We start from the raw sequence: 24,657 nt of genomic DNA on the forward strand, positions 1-24,657 counted from the left end.
AGGAGCCCTGCCATGATTTTTTTACCCCAGCGTTGCCAGGCACCATCTATACACCTGGGTCGAGAGAGACATGGGGGAGAAAAACACCTTAATTGTCAAAGGACATATACAATAAACGAGATTCGAACCCGGGACCCCCGATTGAAAATCAAAAGTCTTATCCGCTATACCACAGCAACCCCACTGCGTCTTTGCAAAGACGTCATTGCGTCATTTTCTTCTTCTTCGTCACTGTAGTAATAACCCGAGGCCATGGCCGATTCTGTTTAGTCTGTCAGGTGGAGACTGTCCTTGATAATGAAGACGATTATTCTAGAACTGGAGGAGTTACATTCGTGTGAGAGGTTGACCCATTAACCGTATGTACGTTACGTGGTAATTCTCTATGGATTCAACGCATGGCAGTGCGGCACCCCGCTGGATTCTTCTGTGCTGAACAGTGAAGCGATACCTACACGAGCGATATTTGTTAGTCCGAAGGATCGTTAATCAGAAAATGGAATAAGGTTCTTTATTCCAGAGATTTGCTATTCCGAAATGCACAAATTCTGTATACCTTGGTGTTCGTTAATCAGGAAATGAAAATGTGATTTTGAATTACGAACCTTATTTCGTTTTCGGATTCCCAACATTTTACTTTATCCACGGAAGTGGGATATTCAAACTCTTCATCTCGTAACTATGTTATTACAACCGGAGGTGTTCCTTAGTTCAGTCTTCATTTACATCAACAGCCTCTGGTATCTGCAATTAACTGTTACTCAACGTAAAATGTGTCAGAATCATAGTGCACAAGCACATCTAGCACAAGAAAAAACGACGCAGGTCCATTCTCGAAGGTTGCTGCTGTAGCGCCCTCACGATCCCTGGTTCCCAAGGGCCCTAATTCCCATTTACATGGCAGGGCAACCTCGCGTGCTGGCCATGACTGCGTCTTCAGGAAACAGTAACCGACATTGATGGGAGATCGTTATCAGTTATCAATGGGCTGTACTTTTTCGTTATCGACAAAAATATGATAAAGGCGGAAATCTTATTAACCCGACAGCGGAGAAACAAAATTTCCAGTGGGAGATATCATACAGAGCATATTTGTTCCAATTACAACCATTTCAAATGGCGGTATACGTTAACCGATACTGCAACCTAATTCTGAGTTTCAAAAAGGAGTGGCCTCAGCAACGTAGATTTGTGCATGTGGGATCTCGTACCTGCGTGTTTTGTGTTTTTTGTTGAATAAAGACACATTTTCTCCATGACCCTATTTTAAAGCCAAAACTTGATTTCCTAGCTCCAAGACTATGACGTTGACCAAGCCATACGCATGTAGCAGTCAAGGAACTGGAAAGTCTCATCGTGTGAAAGGTGACAATGGAAAATCCCTAGTGGAAAGAACACAGTGTCCCACAGTGTGATCACAGTGTGGTCACATAGTCGACTATGTGAAAACGCTCGAATTCAAGAGTGTGGAGATAATAATTTCACACTGTGGTCTGGTTTTCACAGAGTGTCCACATGGTAATGTTCTGTGTCACACTGTGATTTGATTTTTCACAAAGTGTTCACACTGTTAAAAGCTCGAATGTTACAGTGTGAAGAGATTTCACACTGTGTTCACACTGTGCCCACACAGTGTTTCTCACACTGTGGGACACTGTGTTGTTTCCATCTACTCGGTCATGTAACCAAGACATCTTTCTCACGTTCCTTGCATGCCAGATCTATACTGTAATTTAATAACTTACATACCGTGGTAATTTTTCGATTAAGGTTTCGAACAAGTATTTACCACTTAATAATTCCATGGCAGATTCCTATTTCGTACCTTCGCTAAATGTCGGCTTTGGACGCCAAAGGGATAACAGGTGAAAATATTAGCGCTGGAGATTTTCAAAACCGACTAGGGAGGCAAGATGTGGGATGGGGAAGGTGGATATTGAGTTGGAGCTCCCACAACTACCTCCCTGCATCCAATAAAGGAAAATAGGCACTTCTGTTTCTCGCCTGTTACTACTTCCTTCGGGCAATTTCATGCTTTGATTGGACAACCAACCAAACAGCTCACAAAGTCGGTATTTGTGCGCAGACACTCCCGCGTGGACATCGACCTGTAAACCTTAATCAATATCACCGTTTGGCTTTATTAACCTAGAGGAAAAGAAAACCTCAGCGTCTTGAATCTCTTGAATTGAGCTCCTTACTTGTGACCCACGGTGACTATTCACCATCGGTGTCGCTATCGTTGAAATAAATCAGCGCAATTTACTTTCCTCTCCTTTTATAATATGTGCATTCCGATGCGGCTAGTCTGTCGAAATTCCTTCTGCCATCCAATAAGAAATGGACGAGGGACTTCTGTTGCGTACCATTTTGTTCTACTCTTCTCACCCTGCGCGCGCCCCATCTACACCGTGGTGCTTAATTAGACGGTATAGTAGTAGCATGGAGCTATATACTGTGTTGTACCTCCATGATTAGGCATCGCATTTGTTTCAAACCGAATTTGACGTGCGGTATTGGCGCCAATTGTTACTAATACGCCGAAGTTTGCGTCTCTTTCGCTCTCCCCCTCCCTGATGCCACTGCAACCTTGGCGTTTCATTAAGTCCATGATGTTCTCGAATGCTAGACAGTTATCACATAGGCAGGCAAACTAATTTCGTAATTCTAGCCATTGCGTACAGGTCTGCACTATTTGGCGCTCGTTAAACTAAAATGTCTGCTAGATGATACAGAGATCGTGGTCACAATGAGTCATGTGCTCGATTCAAATATTCTAGTTCCTTTCTTATGCTGGTATCTATACGAAATTATCCATGTAGAAATATAAGCCATGACTACACCAACTAAATCGACAATGAAATTTTTATTAGTAAATATTTTTAAGGATGATAAAATGTATTTTTAAATAGATTTCAGTTCACTATTGTGATCATCGTGATGATACCGTGGGGGATCTTTATTAACGACGTTAAAATGACAGAAAAGCCGTGTGAGAACGTGCTTGCTTGCCGTGAAGAGAAAACATTATACATGAAATTAATCCGAATGTATATAGGCTTCAAAAGCAATCACTGGGTAAACAGAATTACCCCTCGTCATGGCCGTTTGAATTCCTGCAGTCACATACTCCAGTAACAAATACACATCAAGCGAAACATTTGTAGCCCGATATGACAGCATAAGAGCTTCTGTGACGACGTCTACGTATAAAATCTCCCTGCTGGAAAGAACACAGTGTCCAAAGTGTGAGAAACACAGTGTGAATGCATTGTGAACACATTGCTCACACTGTTAAATTCGGGCCGTTACACAGTGTGAACACAATGTGAATTACCAATTAACAGTGTGAAACAAAGCATTACTATGTTAACAGTCTGTGAAAACCACACCACAGTGTGAATCATCTTCACATTGTTTAATGCAAGCGTTTTCACAATTATAGTCGACTCTATGAACACACTGTGAACACACTGTGAGACACATGTGTTCTTTGCAGTAGGGTTTCTCATTGTTCAGTGCATGAATGTGTTGATATACTAAGTATTCCTTCAAAAGTCTGGTGTAAAAACTGGCTAACCGGAATTGATTTTGCCTTATACTATAATCTATGTAAGGGGATTAATTACGCCTTGGAAGATAGGGGTTAAAGTATGTGCGAGACTGTTGGTTCTTTCGTGTTTTTCAACTATTCTGATGGCACTTGTCAGGATCACTCCGATTTGCGCAGATTTCTTTACCATGATACGACTCCTTACGACTGTCGTCACGTATCTAATGTGTCGTTAAAAGCGAACACATGGACTCGCGTCTGTCTTCGTTAATTAAACATCACAACCACTGATCGAATATCATACATGCAAATTAGGATGCTGTGTGCATACCATATTCAGTTGTTTTACGGACAGTCCTCCTGGAATATTATATGCATGATCGAGTTGTTTTTGCGGTTTTAGTAATATGGCTTCATCAGTCGTCATGCAAAATTAAAATGTGGCGCATGGAACATTATTATCTTGACGATGTCTCAGAGAGCCAACACACATTTTACCTCGAGTAAAGTCAGATCACAGTTACAATATGAGCATATTATGCAGTTAAGGAGCATTACAGACCTTCTCTTAAAACTAATTCTTGTCAATGAGCTGGTTGAAAAAAAAATGGTAGGTCTCATGAAAACGATGTTTTAAAAAACACATGGATACAAGAGAACGTTTTCAACCAAATAAAAAAAAAACAATCATGCAGCAGTTACAACTTTCATGTGAATTAGCACTGTTTATACAACACCTCAGAATGATGTCGAATTGTGATTGGCCAAGAACATGTCACATGACATTCAATAGAAAATACCTACCAAACTCATTGAGAGTGACAGCCATACAATAGGCCCCTGGCATGGGCCTATTGCACGGCTCGAAGGTACTATAGCACGGCTTCGTGGGGGGCTACTAATGCATGGCCGCTCACAGAGTTCTGTGGCTCACAGCAGCAAAGCGCCAGCAAACTACATTGTACGTGCTGCGCTGGCCGGCTACGCTGCGATGCGCGCGCTGCCGGTAAACAGACCAGTCGCGGCGGAGTACTGCAACGTTAACGTGTACGCGCAGCTACTTTACCTAGCTAGTTGCATGTATTGCGGCCTACCTACTGTTGTGTTTTTAGTTTTGACTCTGATCTGCTACGTGGACCACAGTGATCCCAAAATCAAGACTTCATTTCAAGTTGAGAAACCGTAATTTGATTATTTTTCTGTGTTTTTATACAAAATCATTTTCGGAAATAGAGAAAGTCTAGACCTACTACTAGATCTACCGACATCTCAGGTAGGCTTAACAGTCAGGCCTAACTCGATCTAACGTTAGCGTAGAATGGGTATAGACCCTGCGGAGTTTGTGATTCCTGTGACTGTGTGGTCGAATCATGACGAGTGTTTGAAAGCAGTACACAGGGTGGTTTACAATTCTCGGCCTAATTGTTACATTTATTTTTGGGCCTTCCTGAGTTAGCGGTCACTAATTTAGTACTGTGATTGTGGACAAGGTGTTGTATAAAACGAATAATTTATGATTCTGTTCGTGCATTGGGGCATGTAATACCGCACTCGGCGCGAGATTCGCCACTGGTCTATTCAACGCGGCGCTACGCGCCTTGTTGAATAGACCAGTGGCTTATCTCGCGCCTCGTGCGATATTCGGGCCCTATGCGCTCACAACTCATAAATTATTCGTACACTGTATGGCTGTTGTCAACTGCTCTTCTAATCAAAACAGCAATACATATTTTGAACAGTCTGTGTTTCAGAAGTCTTTGAAGACTAAACTGCTAATGCTGAAATGGCCTGTGCATGCCACACCTTCTTTCTTCAACCTCATCCCCAAGGGATTCCCAAAATCTCCGTGCAATTTGTATACGAACTACCAGGTTCTTTGAGGTAATGGGTTCTGAGCTTCATTACCAGGGCGTGGACGTGTGACGAGCACTCTTTGGTTAACCCTTTCAGTGCTTGTACTATGACTCATCACTGACATCACAATATGCAGTGTAAATGCACATGGGACTGATCGAGTTAACTTGTCGCTGAGAGGCATGAACTTGTACGGAGAGGCAGTAGCTTAATTACCATCTTTTGGGTCACAGGAGGTGTGTTCTCCTATCAGATAATTGAAGACCTGAATATAAGAACGACCCAAGTCCATTTGCCCAATTAAGTTTGGTATTGGAAATTGTAGCTTATGCATGGACTCATCTTGTGTATAAATGATACATCCTAATTACCCCCGGCAGTGCCTTAAATGAATGAGTTAAATCTTATATGAATGTAAGAATGATGGACTTGGGTCATTCTTACATTCATGTTATAGCGCCCTCTCTCATCCTTCTCTCATCTCTATAGCAGAATATCATGTATATGATTCAAAGAACGACCCAAGTCCATCACATAAAATGTCCTCTCCACAATTAATGTAAATGTTAATTGTCATAATAATGTATGTTCTAATTTGTACATACAATGTTGCCTTCCCATCACAGTTAAATAGAATATTATTGGACAAATAAAGAAGATATGACTTTTTTTAAGTTTACTCGAAATGGTCTTCCACGGACTTGGGTCGTTCTTATATTCAGATACTCAATTGCAGTGGTGATGTTTGATGAGGGGGGGGGGGGAATAGATTCGATGCTGGTGTTGAGGAATCCTCCTGTATCACATCGAGATTAAAACTTTACAGTACAGCATCACATTATCATACAGTAAAGTGCACAAACTAGAAATCAAAAAGATCTCAAAATTATCATCTAAATATCTTTACTTAATTTATTTGTTCTGTTATAACGGAATTTCGATATAACGAAAGAAAACTGCCGGTTGTTAGAACTTGAGTGGACTGTCATCCCATTGTGCAGTTCATGACTGCAAAACGAGTAGTAATTCTAATACAAGTGAGCTCGAACGGAATGTCACAGCTTTTACAACTAAACATTTGATTGGCAATTACGTTGGGCATTAGATTTCATCCTTACGCATGTATTAAGAAATGCTCATTTTAGTCACTGTAGTAGACATATCAGGTACAGTTGGCTACTAGTACGTGTCTCTTCTGTCACGACGCGAGCGTCCATGCGAAAAGGCGGGAAAAGGTGACGTCGAAGACCGTAAAGAGCACATCTGTCGGACAAGACTCAACCACCTCAACGTCTTTCGCAGGTAGGACGGGGAAGTCACGCAGTCACGCGTAATCTGCTCACGTGACGACCCAATTACAAGCCAGCAGCACTGGACCTCTTTCGCTCTTGCAGAACATAATTTACCGGGCGTGATATCACGTAGACAGACAGACCTTGTAACTAGGTTCTCATGATCAGTTATGATACCTTACGTTCGTCCGTCGCCTACTGCAACCACACTGTGACCCATAGCCTTTTTGTGTGTTCAACCCACTTCATGTAACTAACTTATTTGGCCTTACGCCCTTTCATAGCAACGTACGATCTCGGGCATAGTCAGTGACACACATGCAGTGTATTAAAAACCATTCAATTTATACCACGATACACTGACCGTACTGACCAGATTGTTTATTCAATCGGCAAACTGAAGTCCACTCTTTGTAATATCACATGATTTTCATCAACAGACGTCTACCCATGTAAGGGTACCTGTGTGCAAAATTTGCTGTGTAGGCCTATACCTATGACATCTAGATTTGAAGATGGGTAGGCTTTAATGAGCGTAACTTTCACCCACCCCTCCCTTTTTTTTTTTTCATTTCCATTCCACTTCGAGTACACACATGGGCACCCACAGGTACACTATATAGGCCCCATTATGTATATATATATATATATATATATATATATATATATACACACATTTCATTATTTTGCCTAGTCCAAAATATAGATTTAGATATCCAAAAAGCGGTTTAAGAAATGAAAGCGAGAGTAAATCACGCATCGATGCAATGTTGCCACCACACCATTAATAACCCGTTGATATGACTCATCAGCACAAATCACCAACTGATAACCGTGAACATTATTTTTTTTCCGCTGCATATATGCCTCACCTTCACTTTGCACGTGATGACTTCAACATTTCAAAGTCTCTACCCACCTACACCCTAACGTCGTGAATAAAGCCCCGTTTTAGCAGAGCCTTTCAAACTAAAGTTACCACGGCAACGTAATTGAGCAACGTCAGGGTAACTTTTTTTTTTCACCCTGCCTAAAACGGTCCCAGCAAAATTTTGCTCGGACATTGTCGGCCGTAACATTTGCCAAAGTCAACCCTTACATTACCTTAACACAACACTATCCTGACAACCTTTCTATTAGAACGCAACTGCGGTAACATTCCTATGATACACTCAACCCACGTATGAGTCACATTGCAGAGAGACAAGAGAGAGCAGGATTAATTTGACAATGCGAAATAGAAACGACTCACTATTCCATTCATTTATTTTCGTACACAATGATACTCTTTATTGAATAATTCTCGTCAGGTTGGAAAGGAATTACCTTTTATGTCGTTTGAGAATCACATTAATTTTTAGATGAAAAATCACCGATCATTATTTTGCTTTACTCTTACTGTCAAAATGAGACAACGCCCGTAATGGGAGAGCAAGATTCACTGCTGCGTGAATGTCAAAAATACACACTACAGTTTATAAAGTATGAGATTTTATAAGTCCAAGAATAAATATATAACAACATCCTTTTAAAGCAATCGATGATTTTGACGCTACTCAAATTCCGCCAAAGGACACAGTGTGAAACACAGTCCGTACTGGAAAGAAGACAGTGTCCACAGTGTGTTCACAGTGTAGTCACGTAGTCGACTATGTGAAAACGCTCGAAATGAACAGTGTGCATGGAGATGATTTCACACTGTGGTTTGGTTTCCACGGAGTGTTCTCATGGTAATTTTCTTTGTCACACTGTGCACTGATAATTCACAATGTTGAATTGATAATTCACAATGTGTTCACGCTGTTGAACGGCTCAAATTTAACAGCTTGAAGAAATATTCCACACTATGTTCACATTGTGTTCACACTGTGTTTCTCACACTGTGGGACGCTGTGTTCTTTCCAGCAGGGGTATAACGTTTCAAAGGGTGCACGTCACGATCCAACACCCACGAGTCATACACCCCACGAGTTAAACAGCTCTTGAGTCACACAGCCCACGAGTTATACAGCCCACAAGTCGTATACAGCCCATGAGTTATACATCCCATCACGAGTCAAACAGCCCATTTTGCAAACAATTAAGGCCCGTGAGACCGACTCATTAAGCCCTGTGTTGTAACATTCTGTCGAACTCGTGGGCTGTTTTTACTTGAGTTGAACTCATGGGCTCTACTTGCCTAGTGTCGATCTCATGCGTTATGATTATGACTCATGGACCTTTTTTTGCAATGTAGAACTCATGGGCTGTATGACTTGTGGGTGTGGGTCTCGTGGGATGACCCCGTTTAATCAGTATAAACATAGTGTTCACAGTGTGTTCACATTGTGGCATTCACATTATATAGTCGAAGTCGTGTGATCACACATGTGTAAGCAGATGATCCAGAGTCTGGACAGTGTGAACACACTCTATGGCACAGTGGGTTATGCGAACATAATGAGAACATTTGCTTTTTTTTTCAAGCACGGAAATACTATTTCGATATGTACCCTAATTCCAAAATATTCACCGTGTGTGCCTGCATCTGATTTATAAGAAACAGGTTAATTCGATATTCCTTTCTATGCCCAATTTGATTTCAATAAGTAGAGCACAGACAAATCAACAGTGAAAATTGTTTTACGATAAGGCAAAAGAGGTAAGAAATTTATGGAACTGTAAAGGTTGATTTTTTTTCTTCAAGAAACCATGATATTAGATAAAATCACGAAGGAAAAATTTGATGAGGGAAAAAACGAAATCATCGTCTCACAAGTCCATCACTAATTTCAAATAGTTTGCTCCTTTGAAATGTATTCAAAATGACTTAAAAATCATAGTCCTCGCCTCAATTCATTTTATATTAACCTTGCTATGATATAGCAATGATAGCTTTTTGATGGGCGGTTAAATTTGCTGAGTGCCGCGGAAAAGAATTTACGACAATTTTACGAGCAAATCAATGTGATATGAGGCCATGACAATATCGTCTCAATCAAAAGGCTTATGTGAGTATAAATGATAGCACTGCCGCATAAAACATGAGGAACTTCTATAGAACAGAGTCAAATAGCCGCAACATAAAACAAAACCCTGTAAAGTTGATTCCTGTTTTGCGATGGTAAGATCTACACTCTAATCGGTTAGTTGGTTCCCACTAACACTTCAAAACATGAGTGCAGCCATCTCTTTTGACATAGTATTTCGCGGGAAGCAGCGTAAAGTGGAAGCGGCAATGGGCATATCGGATCGGATATAGGCCCTTTACCTACGCATAGCGAGTAATAGCTAGGCACGAATGGTCGGTCCAGAGTTCCAGAGAGGGAAGATTAAAAATGCATGGTTTCCACGCATGGTGGATAGCATCTCATGAAACGACTCTCTGGGTGAAAAGTAGTAACATTAATTTGATGACTACCATTACAGTTTATTTTTGTTTCTTTGAACAGTTATTGAATAATACAGTGAGCGATTGCACACAAATTCACGGGTCAATGAAGGCCCCACCTGTGTGAAAAGTAAACGATTGTAATGCATTAAGCATGTCAGAACGATAGAAAGACAGTTTCATGTATGCAATTACTTACATGCACAAGCAAATAGAAAATTAATGAGTTGGTTGAATTCTACTCTTATTGAAAAAAAAACACAAGTAGGCAGAACTTATACTTAAGCTTTCAGCTGGTTGGCATGTCTCTGAACTATCTTTAACTTGTTTCACCTAACTATGATGATTGCGATACATAATTTTGATCACTGACAATTCTGTAATAAATTGAACACTAGATTCGCAATTCCCCTGCTCAGTATCAATATAGCTTCGCTAAACATCAGGAATAAAAGCTGATTAAGGCATGTACAATTCTCTACGTAGAGACAGAAGTCGATAGTGGATTTAAAATGTTCGTGTCGCTACAAGAGAGAATGACATTAACTATTTATCATGTTCACGCTTCCGAAGGCTTTCAAAAGTCAAAATCATCATGCATTTGAGTCCCTATGGATAAAATGTGGCGGTGAAAGTAGCAGAATTGAGGAGGGGAAAGGACGGGAGGGTGCGGAATGAAGGATAGGGGAGAGGAGGAGGGGAGGGGAGGGGGAAATGGGATTAGAATGGACGCGATGGCATAGTGGAGTTAAAGGTACTCTTTATCATTGGGTACAGTGATTTTAAAAAATGCTCGAGTTATCACATTATTTTGATGCATATGTGTAGGTCAATTGTATCACAAAACATCCTACCATATAAAATTTTCGCAGTAAACCGTAAAATATAAGGAGATATCACTATTTTTCTCAATAAATCATAACTGTAGACAGTTAAGTCTAGAGACAATGTTAGTATAGCTATAAAGTTCACATTTTGCATATTACACTATACTTAACATCTATTATACTGATTCAAAATATTGGCTGTTTATATTCCTAACTCACATTTTAGAACTACTAGTATTTTGAAGCACTATCATTTGACTCATGCTGTGTTTTTGTTTCACCTGCAAATGGTAAATTATGCCTTTAGGGCAGGGAGAAAAAACAGTGTTTGATGAAGAGATTGAAGTGGACGCAAGGTAGCAGTGGAGTTTAGGGGGTGGCAGGGGTTGGAGGGAAGTGCACCAGAGAGGAAGAGATGGGAGGATACGGGAATGAGAAGGGGATAGATGTATATTGGATTGAAAGAGGAGGAGAATAGTGTAGGGGAGGGGGAAAACTCTGTTTGAAAGAACACAGTATGAAACATGATGTGAAACACAGTGTAAACACATTGTGAACACAGTGTGAAATCTTTCCAATGTTAAATTCGAGCGTTAACATTGTGAATACAACGTGACTTATATATTCACAATTTGAGCCATCAAAACTCACAGTGTGAAACAGAAACTACTATGTGAACTCTCTGTGAAAAACCACACCACAGCGTGAAATCTTTGCCACACTGTGTAATTCGATTGCTTTCACACAGTCGACTATTCTGAACACAATATTCTGAACACACACTGTGTGACACTGTGTTCTTTCCAGCAGGGAAGTATAATATATCATTTGAGGAAGTCGAGAAAAGTGGTAGTGAGTGGAGAGAAGTATAAGAGCCGAGGATGAGAATAGACGACATGTGGGGGGGGGGGGGGGGGTGAAGAGTTTTTGAGGAGGGGGGTGGAGGGGAGGACAGAAAAGCAGAGGGCTTTGGAGGAGGAGAGCAGTGTAGAAGAGAAGGGAATGGTATTTTAGGAAGTGGAGGAAGTGGTAGGGAGTGGGGTCGTGGGGAACAGGAGAGAGGAACATGAGGAGGCAGCCGATGGAGTATGAGGGGAGGGGATTATTAAAAGAAGAGATCCAGCTCAAAAATAAACTTGATAAGAAAGAGAGAAATATTCCCTTCAAAACGATACGAAAATGACAAAAATCGGATAAGAAATAAGGAAAATATGACATTTTGAAGTTTAGCATTTTTTTCAGAAAACATTTGTCGACAAGTCCTTATGAATATTCAAATGAGCGAGTTGATGATGTCATACCCTCACAATTTTTCATGTATGTTATACGTAAACTTCGTATCATAGTTAACGTTTGTTCTTTTGTATTTTTGGTGGTTTTAAGGCAAGTTTTATATTCATACAGCTAAAATGTGAGATTTTGTAATTTCTGTACATGAAATGAATAAGAAATTGTGAGAGCATGACAACGTCAACTTGCTCATTTGAATATTCATAAGGACTGGTCAAGACATGTTTTCCCCCCAAAAAATGTGAAATTTCAAAATGTCATATCTTCCTTATTTGTTATGCCATGTCAGTCACTTTTGCATCGTTCTGTAGGTAATATTTTCTCTTTCTTTTGAGGTTTATCTATTTTTGGGGTGGATTTCCTCTTTAAGGAGGGGGAAGGGGACAAGATTGCAGGAGATGGTAATGGACGGGACGGGAAGTGGGGGTGGGAGGGGTGGTATGAAAGTTATGGGGAGGTGAAGGAAGGGGGATGGAATTTGCTAGGAGTGGAGGAGGGGTAAGTGGAAGCCAGTCAATCAGAGGGAGTTCGATAGTGGGGGACGGGATGTGTGACTCCGTAATAGGGTAGATAGGGGTGAAGGGGTGATGTGAGTCACAGAGCGCAGCTCAGTATACTTACACAGTTGGAGCGTACTCCCCGGGGAAGCGGTTGGTAGTGTAAGATATCAGCAGACAGGTCTTTCCGACGTACCTGCGTTCAACAATCAATGGCAGAAGAGAGACAGAAGAGTTCATTACTGTAACAATAAGATATCAATTACAGCTTAGAGTATTTCAATTCCGTTTCTGGATATCTTTTTTTTTTTAATGTGAATGACTCCTCCATTAATTCTACAAGTTGAAAACAATTAATGGGTTTCTAAAGAGATTGTATAGTTTTTGGTTGATATGGGGCTTCAGATTTTTTTTTTTTTTTTTTTTGGGGGGGGGGGATACATTTGAAAGGGCATACAATTCTAAAATGAAATTAAAGTTTATTCGATGAAAAATCGGTTGTGAAATGGCTAAGATATCCAGAAACAAAGTGGTCATATCAAAGTGTGGGACCCAACTTTTATTGGGATCCCTTTGTCTTCTTGGGACATCCCAGCCATTTCTAAACCGATTTCCATCAAATAAACTTTAACTTCAGGTCCTATATGATCTTTCATATTTTATTTTTCATAATTAATTTCTCATTATCTTCCTAATAAAAAAAACCCTGACGCTCCATCTCAAGCAAAAATATACCATACACATCTGTGTTACACAGTGAGGTCCCTTATGAGTGCTTTTTCTGTTTGTGTGTGTGTGTGTGTGCGTGTGTGTGTGTGTCTGTCTGTCTGTCTGTCTGTCTGTCGTGAAAACTAATTTGCTTGATGGAATACAATGTCAATAATGTCTATTGCTCGATGTTATTTATCGGTTAGGTGTTGCCGAGTGTGTGAAGCGGCTTGTTTTCGACTCTACGAAGAGAAGAGAAGAACAACTCACGAGCAATTAATGGGTTTAATTAGAAGAGTAGTGTCGGGGTAACGGACGTACGCCTAAAGACCCTTTATTTCTTGGTCAGTATATTAGAAGCTTGGTTAGTTGTACATTACGACATCAATCTCATTCAGGTGTATCATAATGTCTTTCATCTGATAGGATCGAGGTTCTTACTGCACGCATCCTCCAACTTACCAATTACTCTGAATTGATTGACATGCAATCCATTGTAAGACGTGTTCATGTTACACTGTTTATGTCGGAGATATTCATCCTTCCCGATTGGAGATGATACAGTTTGTAGTTCGGAGAAATATATTATGTAGATGGATGGCTATATTCATGCACAGAGAACTGGATCTATATAAATAGGTTGATGAGCAGACAACCATAGATGGAAATTTGATATTCGCATAGATAGATAAGTCAATAAGGGACAAACAAATACATAAGGAAAGATAAACAGTGAAATATATCGATAGATAAACAGAGAAATAGGTATATTGACCACACCACTTCAAAGAATTCAAAATACAGCTACTCTATAGGCTTGTGACCCTTGCAAAAAGATCTGACCATCACATTTCTCCAGTTCTCCAATCCCTCCACTGGCTCCCCATACATCAACGTATCACCTTTAAAATCCTCCTTGTTGTTTACAAGATATGTAATAATTTTACCCCATCTTATCTTAAAGACTTGATTTCCTTCCGCTCCTCCACTTCAACCCGTTCTCTCCGTTCTTCCTCCACTCTCCAATTATCACGTGGTCCCCGCACCTGTACCCGTTATGATGATAGGGCTTTTTCTGTCATTTCCCCATCTCTTTAGAATGAACTCCCTCTCTATATTCGTAATGTTGAAAATGTTAGTTCAAGTCATTGTTGAAAACTTATCTGTTTTCTAAATCTTAATTCTGTTGTTGTTGTTGTTGCTGCTGCTGCTGCTGCTGCTGTCGTTATATCATAATATGTACATAATGCTGTATTTTACTTTTCTGTCATACTTTTTTTTTCCCCGGATTGATGCGCTTAGAGACATCAGTTTTAAGCGCTATATAATGTTATTCATTATCGTTATCATTGAGAGAATGAGGTAAATGCGCATATATATATGAAGATGTCTTATACGAGCACAGGATGAACTCGCGACGAAAGAGCATAATGTTGTTGTTGTTGTTTTCTGGCACAAACTTGCACACGCGCATGAGCACGAAAAAACACGCCGTCAACGATGTGATTATTTTCCAAGAGGTCAAACAACTGTGGTTTTGCTACATATAGCAGTGCGAAGGAACCTGCTACAGAGGAAGTCATTCAGCTTCCCTTTTCAATTCAAAGGGGGAAACTCACCTTATACCATTGTTGCTGCATTTGATAGCATCGTAGGTTTGCTATAAAAAAAAAAGCATCCTCGGCATTCGTTTTGTTTTTTTTGTTTTGGTAATATTGTTATCACTATCTTTAATCATTGCCGGGCAGGTATGCATGTTCGACTGAATGATATCGGAGTGTACGAAGTTCATTAAGCAATATGACTCAGTTTAATTGTTCAAACAGTAGCCTATACTTCAAGCACTTGCTGAGAACTCATTTATTAGCAGACAAATAATACCACGGACTTCACAAGGTCACCTATATAGACATAGGCCCCACTTATTGACAAGCATATCCTGACTATACGACATGTTGCTTGTGAGTTACCATGGTAACTGTTTCATTAGCCTTGTATTGCTAAGAGCAATGGTATCATTTCTCATGCAGCCACAACAAAGGGGGAACCGAAATCGATAGAGATGTTGAAAAATGGGGCGAAGATAACTATAGCGGGAAAGAAGCATTAATGGGGCAAAAATGGTCAGGAAATTGAGTAAGTTCGTTCCCGCGATCCCAACAGCATATAGGTCCACATTAGTTTCAGTTGAACAATATATACGGGAGACAGAAATATGTCAAGTGCTGTATTGATTAAAGGTACTTAATCAATACAACATTTGTTCATTTCACATTCCGTCAATCACTGCATTTCATCCATCAATTCATTATATTTTTCTTTCTACCCCGTCTTCTCAAAAAAAGAGCAGGGTAGTCCAAATCAGAGACATAAAGACCTCCTTTACAACGGACACAAATATGATACAGTGAGTGAACAATCGATTTGTAAGGACATACCAAAAAAAATAGAAATATTAAACAGTGAAACCACCTACTGGTATGAAAATATCATTCCATACCATCTATAAGTTAAACTTAAACAGTCGTATAATAAATCACAGAATAGTTGTCTTAAAGGCGCCTCTTTTCCCGTTTTTTCCCGTTTCAACCGCGTATGTTATACTTCCCATTTTCCAATTGTTGTGAGAATCTAACTATCGCAGACATCTTAAATTGTCAATATTTATAATGTATTACCTACTAAACAAGTTTGTCTCTTTCAGTTACCTGTATTGAGCGATATACACGTACATAATACATATCTGTGCTCCCCAGGGAGTGGAGAGTGAGCACTGTCAGTGCTGGTTGGAAATAATGTATCCAGCGGCAGCCGGGGTAACAATAGTCTGTCAAGCGCATTAAGATACTTAGCGAGTGTGAAATGCGCGATAGAAATATATTAAAATAACAGCTATCTACACACAAAACTAATCCTTTTATGTTATACATTTGATAAATGTAAAAAAATAAAATCTTTATGCGATTAAATTAGTTTATGAGCTAATCGACAATAAAACTTCGTAAGTTGGAAGACATTGTGAGCACAGACACTTATTTTTTATCTTCTTTTTAATGCTGCTGCTCGATTATATACTTGCTCCAAGTGACGATATCGGGAATATTACGATGCGGCACCCAGGAAGCGAGCGCCATATGGTATAATATGGAGCCCGAGGGATGCATACCACTTACCGTAGCTGTTGCTGACATTTCGCTCTGGTTCCTTTACTGTCGACAAATCCGACAAATTGAATGAAAGAGTTTTGTTTTAGTGAAAGTGTTTTTAGCGATTATAGGAAGAGTATCTGCACTCGCCTAAAAACAGCTCAATTCCAGGAAATTCGCATCTCTACCGTGACGTGTCACTTTATAATGTATGCCTTTTGTCCCTTCTCTATGTACACACATCTTTTTAAGATGTCGATCAATTATGCAAAGCTGGTCTAATAGTAGTATGAAAATCAATGTATTATATGCCATATCAAAGGTGATTTGATTGGCTATCAACCTAGTAGGTCAATATAAATGGAAACTTTACGCATGAGTGAACACCCTTGTTTTTGCACTCTTATGCACTAATTAAAAGTAAAAAGTGCAAATATTGGCATGTTGTCATTCATTTGCAAATTCCTTTTAAGATAACAATGGTAACAAAAGACCTGTTTAACAAAATAAGAGACATGAATGAAATATCAAAAATAAATTTTCGTTCTTCTTATTTCTTTATAACTTCAAGCAAAGTCAAAATGGAGAACTAGAGGGGGAAAATAAAAATTTCATGTCAACTTAAACTTCAATTGACATAGGGAGTAAGGGCACAAAGATGATTAAATGAACAGAACATCTTTATTTCATTCTTTTAATTTAGTAATTTAAGAATTTATGGGGGCAAATTCAAGAATCAAATATAATTTACAATTTTCTTATTTATGAAATCGATTGAAATTCCTACCATTTTGTTAATAATTCTTCTTCTCTCATTTCATTTGAATTTCGATTTGACAGATTTTTCATTTTCGTCCATTATTTTTAGCGTTTATTGATCTTTTGCAATTTTTACTTTTGTGCCTTGGGAGAGAATTAGAAAGGTGTTCAACACTTCGTAAAGTCTTCCTTTTTATTGACTTACCAAGGTGATAGTGAAATAGATTACCTTTCATATGGTATATAATGCATTTAAATTTAGCTAAACATTCGATGAGAAGTATAGACTTGAAAAAGTGTTTACTTTCTTCTTCTTCTTCTTCTTCTTTTTGCTGAGTTTTTTTTTTTGTTTTTTTTTTTTTGCTTATATATATATTAATTGGTGGGATGTATAGAAGAGACCACATTGTGAGGCAGGTGTTATACAGACAGAGAGTTAAAGGGCTTTTCAAATAATTTATATAATTTCACATCATAAAGTACATAAATCAATAGTGCCATGTATAGATTTGTGGAATTTATTGCGCGATACACAATAAACTGAAAAACTCAAAACATGATTCGCTGAACAAGGATAATGACTTATTAGGAGGCTCACATATTGCAGTGATGTAGCAATGTAATTCCATTGCAATACCACTAATTTATGCATGCTTTCTTCTTTTGTTGTGCTTCCTTGAGCAACAAATCATACCTGGTGTGTCATCATCCTTGTTCATTTTGATCTGTTAGGAATTTTGAAAAAAAAAAAATCTTATTCCTCATCTCAATCACTATAAATTCTGAAACTCCGTATCCAGTAAAACCAATTTAAAGTACTGCTGTTCAAAAGTCTAAAAATCATTTAGAGGTCTCCTTTAAACATTTAAAGTGTTATATTCGCACCGTTGAAGCTTGCTTGTGTTTATGCATACAGTTTAGTGTATCTAGGTCAATGATACATAATATTTTCTTTAGGCATGTCAGGAAGAATTTTCACAAATTGTGACATAATATAAAGCAGTGCAATTGCATTCAGAATTGCAAAAGAAAGAAAGAATGGTGACTTTTTGAATGCTGGAAATCGTAAAGCATGACGTCATATCGGGAAAAGAAAGATCCCAATATAGGTTGAGGAGGTGCCATTTTGAAACTTATGAGATAAAGGTAGACTGCTTTGCGTGTGAAAGAAAAGGGGATTCCTCCCGTACCCAATGCCAAATATCTCACATCATGGCCGGCGAAATGCCCCCCCCCCTCACTTTTGAAAAAGTGGCGCCCGCGGTGCACATACCTTACGGAGTTAAGCAAGCACGTTTCCAATCACTCGCTCCCTACACAGTCTACTAAGCTGAGAAAACGCTTTTGATTTAAAACTGCCATAACGTCACAGTCTCAGTCTTGAGCGGCGCCACAGTTTATCTACACCACTGTCATCCATAAAACTTCCGAAAGTGGATTGCAAGTCTGTCAACGGTAATCGGCTTGATTAATACATATACTTTGTAGGCCTATACCTTTATAGTGTACGAATCATAGATCAAAAAAGTGGCCTTCATTGTTGTTGAGAATCAAATAAGGTTTGAGTTTTTAGTTTCTTTTTCAAGCATTGTTTTAATGCGATCACGCACACACACACACACACGCATACACACACATACACACACACACACACACATACGTACAAGCAGGTCGCACTTCCTGACGGTTTCACTTCACTTCTCAGTTGTCAACACATTCGCCCGAATTCACCAAGGTGGTACAAATGAAACCATGGTTTAGACCATGGACAAAAACCATGGAGCGCCAAGTGTCGCATGAAATATTTCGATACGAAATCAGTCATTTCGTCGATGAAATGATTATTTTGTAACGAAATGACATCATTTTGTAGCTAAATGAACATTCCGTCCACGAAATGATAATTTCGTTAACGAACGGTCATTTTGTCGACAAAATGACCAATTTCATAACAAAATATTCTGTGCGACACTTGGCGCTCCATGGTTTTTGTCCATGGTTTAAACCATGGTTTCATTTGTACCACCTTCGTGAATTCGAGCCAATAGATTGTCTATTCAAGAAAACGGTTAATAAAACCATAGACATGGATGTATTAAATTTGAAATTGAAAGGAAATGTTTAAACATGGCATTGTCAGCCGTTGGTTTATAACAAGAAGGGTGTCTGCATGTACCTTTACCTTTGCGTGTGTTTGTGTATGTGTGTGTGTGTGTGGGGGGGGGGATAATAATTATGATCTATTGATTCTTGCGCGGGGAATCAGGTATAACCCAAATAAGAATATGTCACCTTATTTAGGTTCTATCACTTTGACAAAATGGAACATTCACGCACTAATGACTAGGCTATCCAGTATTCATACCAAACGCAAATTAGCCCTCGTGCAATTCTATTACACCTCTACTCGGCCTCAGTTAAAGGACAAGTTCACCTTCATTAACATAAGGATTGAGAGAATGTAGCAATATTAGTAGAACACATCATTGAAAGTTTGAGGAAAATCGGACAATCCGTTCAAAAGTTATGAATTTTTAAAGTTTTTGTGCAGTTGCCGCTGGATGAGAAGACTACTGCAGTGTATGATGTCACATGCGTACAACAATATAAGAAAAATATAAAGAGAATTTCACAAAATTTCATCTTTTGAAAAAAGTACACATTCCCTTGACTCGTTGCTGACATATGTTATGGGTAATATTATTCCCATTGTCTTTAGAAAGAGGCAAGTCAAGTGCTCTTTTATTATGCGAAAAAAGTGAAAATATGTTGAATTTTCTTTACATTTTCTTTATACTGTTGTACTCATATGACGTCACGAGCCTTAGTAGTCTCCTCATCCAGCGGTCCCAACACAAACATTTTAAAAATTCATAACTTTTGCATCGATTGTCCAATTTTCCTCAAACTTTCACTGATGTGTTCTACTAACATTGCTGCATTCTCTCAATCCTTATGTTTATGAAGGTGAAATTGTCCTTTAAATAAACTTGCACTTGGGCTAATTATGCATTTGTCTTGCATATTATTATTCTAGTATCTGAGTATAGTACATTCAAGATCCTGTATGTATAGGATACAGTTATGATTATAATGAATCATCCTCATCAACATCATTGCCAGAGTTGTATAGCAGGATCAGTTGATAAGTAGCAGTGTCAATTTCAAGATAGCAAAGTAGCTGGTTTGAAAATAAAGTGTGGGCCCCTAATTGCAGGTGGGGTCTGAGAACTCATTTGGAAATTTCCAGAAGACGCCTCGTGAAACCTTCAAACTTTGAACTGTAACTACTCTGGCTTTTCTTTGTTTTGGGGGAATTTTTGGTTTTATGTTTTGCTTTTTTTGGAGAACTTCTTCAGCCTTGATTCCCAAACTTGGTCGATGTTTTAAGCATATACCTCTGTTCTACTCTTCTCATTTTAAACGATTAATTTACTTTCTTCTTTCCTTCTTTCTCCCTTTCCTTCTATCTCTCTAATATGACCCTGCTGGAAAGAACACAGTGTCCCACAGTGCGAGAACCACAGAGTGAACACAGTGTGAACACGGTGTGAAATCTCTTCACACTGTTAATTTCGAGCGTTTAACAGTGTGAACACAATGTGAGTTGTCAATTCACAGTGTGAAACAAAGCATTACTATGTGAGCACTCTGTGTGAACCACACCACAGTGTGAAATCATCTTCACACTGTTAAATTTGAGCGTTTTCACATAGTCGACTATATGAACACACTGTGAACATACTGTGAACACTGTGTTTTTTCCAGTAGGGGACATTACTGTATGACCATCGGTGTAACACAAAATTAACGCATACACCACGCATTTAGCCCGATAGAGCGCTAAAATATACCAGAGAGTGTTCACACGTGAATGCACGAGGTGGTCTACCATACAATCGAGATCCATTCTCCCTGAATATAGGAGCCTTGCCAGAGAACAATCAACGTCAGGATTTCGAATGGAGAACGTAATTACGAGACAAGGTCGTCATGAATTGAAAACAAATAGGATCTACAGATACTAATATCATGACTCTAACAAATAAATGCATGCATCCATCTGAGTGACTAGTGTCAGGTCGGCACGACTACCACGCCCATTGCGGAAGGAAGAGAAGAATGATTTTTGTGCGTGTCATGATGCTTCATGTTCGCATGGCAGGGAAAAGTGGTAGAATGCTAATTATCATGTCGATTTGCACAGTTTGACTATAGTCGATGGGCACGCCATGTCGCGATTGCAATGGTACACCTTATGCGGTACACATCAGCGCCCTGCGAGTTTCATTTCATTTCGTTTCATATTCATTTCATTTCATTTTATTTCATAGCCACTTCATACTGCACTTCATTTCATTTCATTTCAATTCAATTCAATTTTTTCATATTTCTCAGTGAAAAAATACATCAGAAAACAAAATGTAATGTCATCAAGCTTGTGTTGAGCCAGCTCATTGCTACCGATCGACGGGCATCAGGCGTAAGCAAAGTACACATCCGTATTACATGACATTGTAATACGCACATCACAGGCTTTATAGTTGCATTCAATCGTCACTCCGTGTAGAGAGGCAGCGGAACCGGGTGGGGTGCATGGGCTGCAGGACCCCCCCCCCCCCCCACACACACACACACACACATACAACTTTTCCGCTCATCAAAAAAAGGGGCTTAGAAAGAAAAAAATCACACTGAGGAAACCCCATGAATCCTCATGATTCCGGGGGGGGGGGGGGAGGGGGAAGTAACCATTGATCCTCGACGCTCCCCCCCCCCCCTACCAGTCCTCCCCACGCACGCACACACACGCACACGCTAAAAAACACTCGGCGGCCCCTGGACACTTACTGTGTCTATGCCTACGTGTACATTACCCTCTTGGAAATTGGGTTCAGCCAGTGTACACCAAGTGTACACAAAACGTGAACATATCGATGTACTTTGTGTTGTATATTAAACAAGGCACCTGTGTTATATTATGTTTGCTTACACTCATGTTCAAGGACGTTTACATCTGGAAACTTCCTGAAACTATCTCATCTGTTAAAATCCACCTACAGCGGTAAGGTTAATCGATTTAGTTTGCCACAGTCATTTTTCACTTTGGCAAGGGATTCCTGTTCACCTTCACTCAGAAGTTGAACAGCGGCCGTCTTGCAAATTCGTATCCCATGCTTGAGCAATGTGTGATCGATAGCCGAGAATGCTCAATAACATTCCATCGCCCCGTGACATAGAACTGTCCCATCTGGTAGCGTTTCTCGTTCACGAAATTAAAAAATTTTATTGGAGGTAAAGTTTCACAGAGACTCCAACCTCAAGTATACCGCCTGGATCCTCTAGAGATGTTGATCTCGCGAACATGCGCACAAAATTATTATGCTAGTAGCGCACATCGTGAGCGCGAAGCACGACGTCCTGTGCGGGCAAAGGAGTTAAGCTCCAAAAGTTCTGATGCTCTCTGGTCCTATTTAACACATCGGACAAACTATATAAAGATGATCGGGAGAAAGATGCGTCTCAATCGGGAGGGATATACAGCTAGCTAGAGCGGGAGAAATTCAAGAAATTCAAAGAGTAGAAAGCGGGATCATTTGCCAAAGCGTTAACATTAATTTGTATATAAAACGAAGGCAGACAAAGGCATAGAGAAAGACAGACACTCTACCACAGAACTCATCACGACACCAATCGAAAAGTCACATGCTCAAAATTATGTATCAAGGGTTATACAAACCTCATTTTGCTCAAGGTTATTAACATTTTAACATCAAATGAAAAATCTGGGCAATCGGCCATTCATTTCCAGACTAGCCCCCAAGAATTTGGTGCCCTTAAACAATGTTTAACACCCAATCAAAGAACCGGTAGCGTGGGGAGATTATGCGACGGGAAACTGGCCCGACTCGGATACATTCGGATATGCTCGTAACAATTTGTGTACAGCTTTATCACTGATCTCTGTATAGAGACGTCCCACCTCCCTGCTTGTGTATCAATACACACAGAGTCGAAGAATCTCGACTTGAGTCGAACGTTATTATGGATAACCGTACGCTTCGGGGCACATTGATATTCGTTGATGTGCAACTCTATTCTAGCAGGTCTGCGATTGTCATGGCTTTTGAATATACCCCGGAGTAAGCGAATGAAGATAGATTCAATTGAGTCAAGACGTGTTTGTCTACCCCCCCCCCCGTCTTTAAAACAAACAAACAAACAAACGCCAAAGCTGGCTTTTCCGTTCATTCTCCTGGCTCCAAGTTCACTTCATTATCATATCTTTGAAAAGAAATCGGATATTGGGTTGAACAAGGAAGGAGACCCCAAGTTTCCGTACATCAGCATACACACGTTCATAAATATCTACCCATGATAGTGAGGCAGACATATTCTCTTTACCCATACATGATGTGTAAAATCCTACATGAAGGCACACCCACACACGCACACACGTGCACGCCCAATCATGTAGGTCTACGCATACATTGCTGTATTATGATAATATTATGTAGAATATATATGCAATAATAATATGTTTGCATACAATGTTGCATGTGTTGAAGAGGATTTATGCAGAATTTTATAGATCTACTTAGCCACAAACGTACACCAAAAACGAGACACTGCCCCATGGAGCATAATGAAAGTAGTTATATGAGAAAGAAGAAGGCGCATACTTTCATATCATAGGATAACTTGGGATTTGCGAATAGCAATGGTAACAGTTTTTCATTAACCCTTTCTCTGTCAATGAGTAACATGGGCGCAGATTTCACACACCATAACCTATGGACAAGTATACAAATGAATGTGGCAAGAACAGGGTTAATTTGCATCACACATTACATGACAAACGTTGGCCACTACTCGGCAATCGCAATATCAAATGCTCTCATCCCATTAAATAACAGAGAAAGTAATTAAGGATCGCCTCAACTCCGTACGAGTCGAACTACATCACTCACCCGTCTCCGACAATAACGCATTTGATATCTTTTCCCGGTTCCATGGTGATACACTAACAACTAGCGTCGATAATCAATGACATATACTCCAACAAACACGCGAATCCTCATAAAAATCCATTTAGTCGACGTATGTTCCCCGTACAATTATTTGGCGTTTTTTTTTTTTTTCAGGAATCCGTGTTCATAATGATCCCAGTGAATGTTTAAGCGCACGAGTAACTCACTCCGTAGAACGCCAGCCGCAAATTAGTTCGAAATATCGGCCCATAAATCCCTAATTGCCGCAATATGCAAGCTAATGTAAGACAGTGGTGACAATGCTTAACGAGACGAAAGAAAACCTCTCCCACCGCTTCAAAATAACTCGTCTTTTCGGCCCGTAGTATA

General features: G+C 39.6%; 1 protein-coding gene across 1 annotated transcript in view; it reads right to left on the minus strand.

Moving 5' to 3' along the window:
* LOC140232212 (ras-related C3 botulinum toxin substrate 1-like) overlaps positions 1-24,311 on the minus strand; it is a 38,944-nt gene extending 14,633 nt beyond the window's left edge. The window contains exons 1-2 of the mRNA XM_072312349.1: positions 24,268-24,311; positions 12,808-12,879 (exon numbers count right to left, since the gene is read on the minus strand). Of these exons, the coding sequence (XP_072168450.1) occupies positions 12,808-12,879; positions 24,268-24,311 (116 nt within the window). The remainder of the gene's footprint in view (positions 1-12,807; positions 12,880-24,267) is intronic.
* Between the last annotated feature and the right edge of the window lie 346 nt (positions 24,312-24,657).

The sequence above is a fragment of the Diadema setosum genome, chromosome 8, assembly GCF_964275005.1.
Source record: "Diadema setosum chromosome 8, eeDiaSeto1, whole genome shotgun sequence".
In the NCBI taxonomy this organism is placed as follows: domain Eukaryota; kingdom Metazoa; phylum Echinodermata; class Echinoidea; order Diadematoida; family Diadematidae; genus Diadema; species Diadema setosum.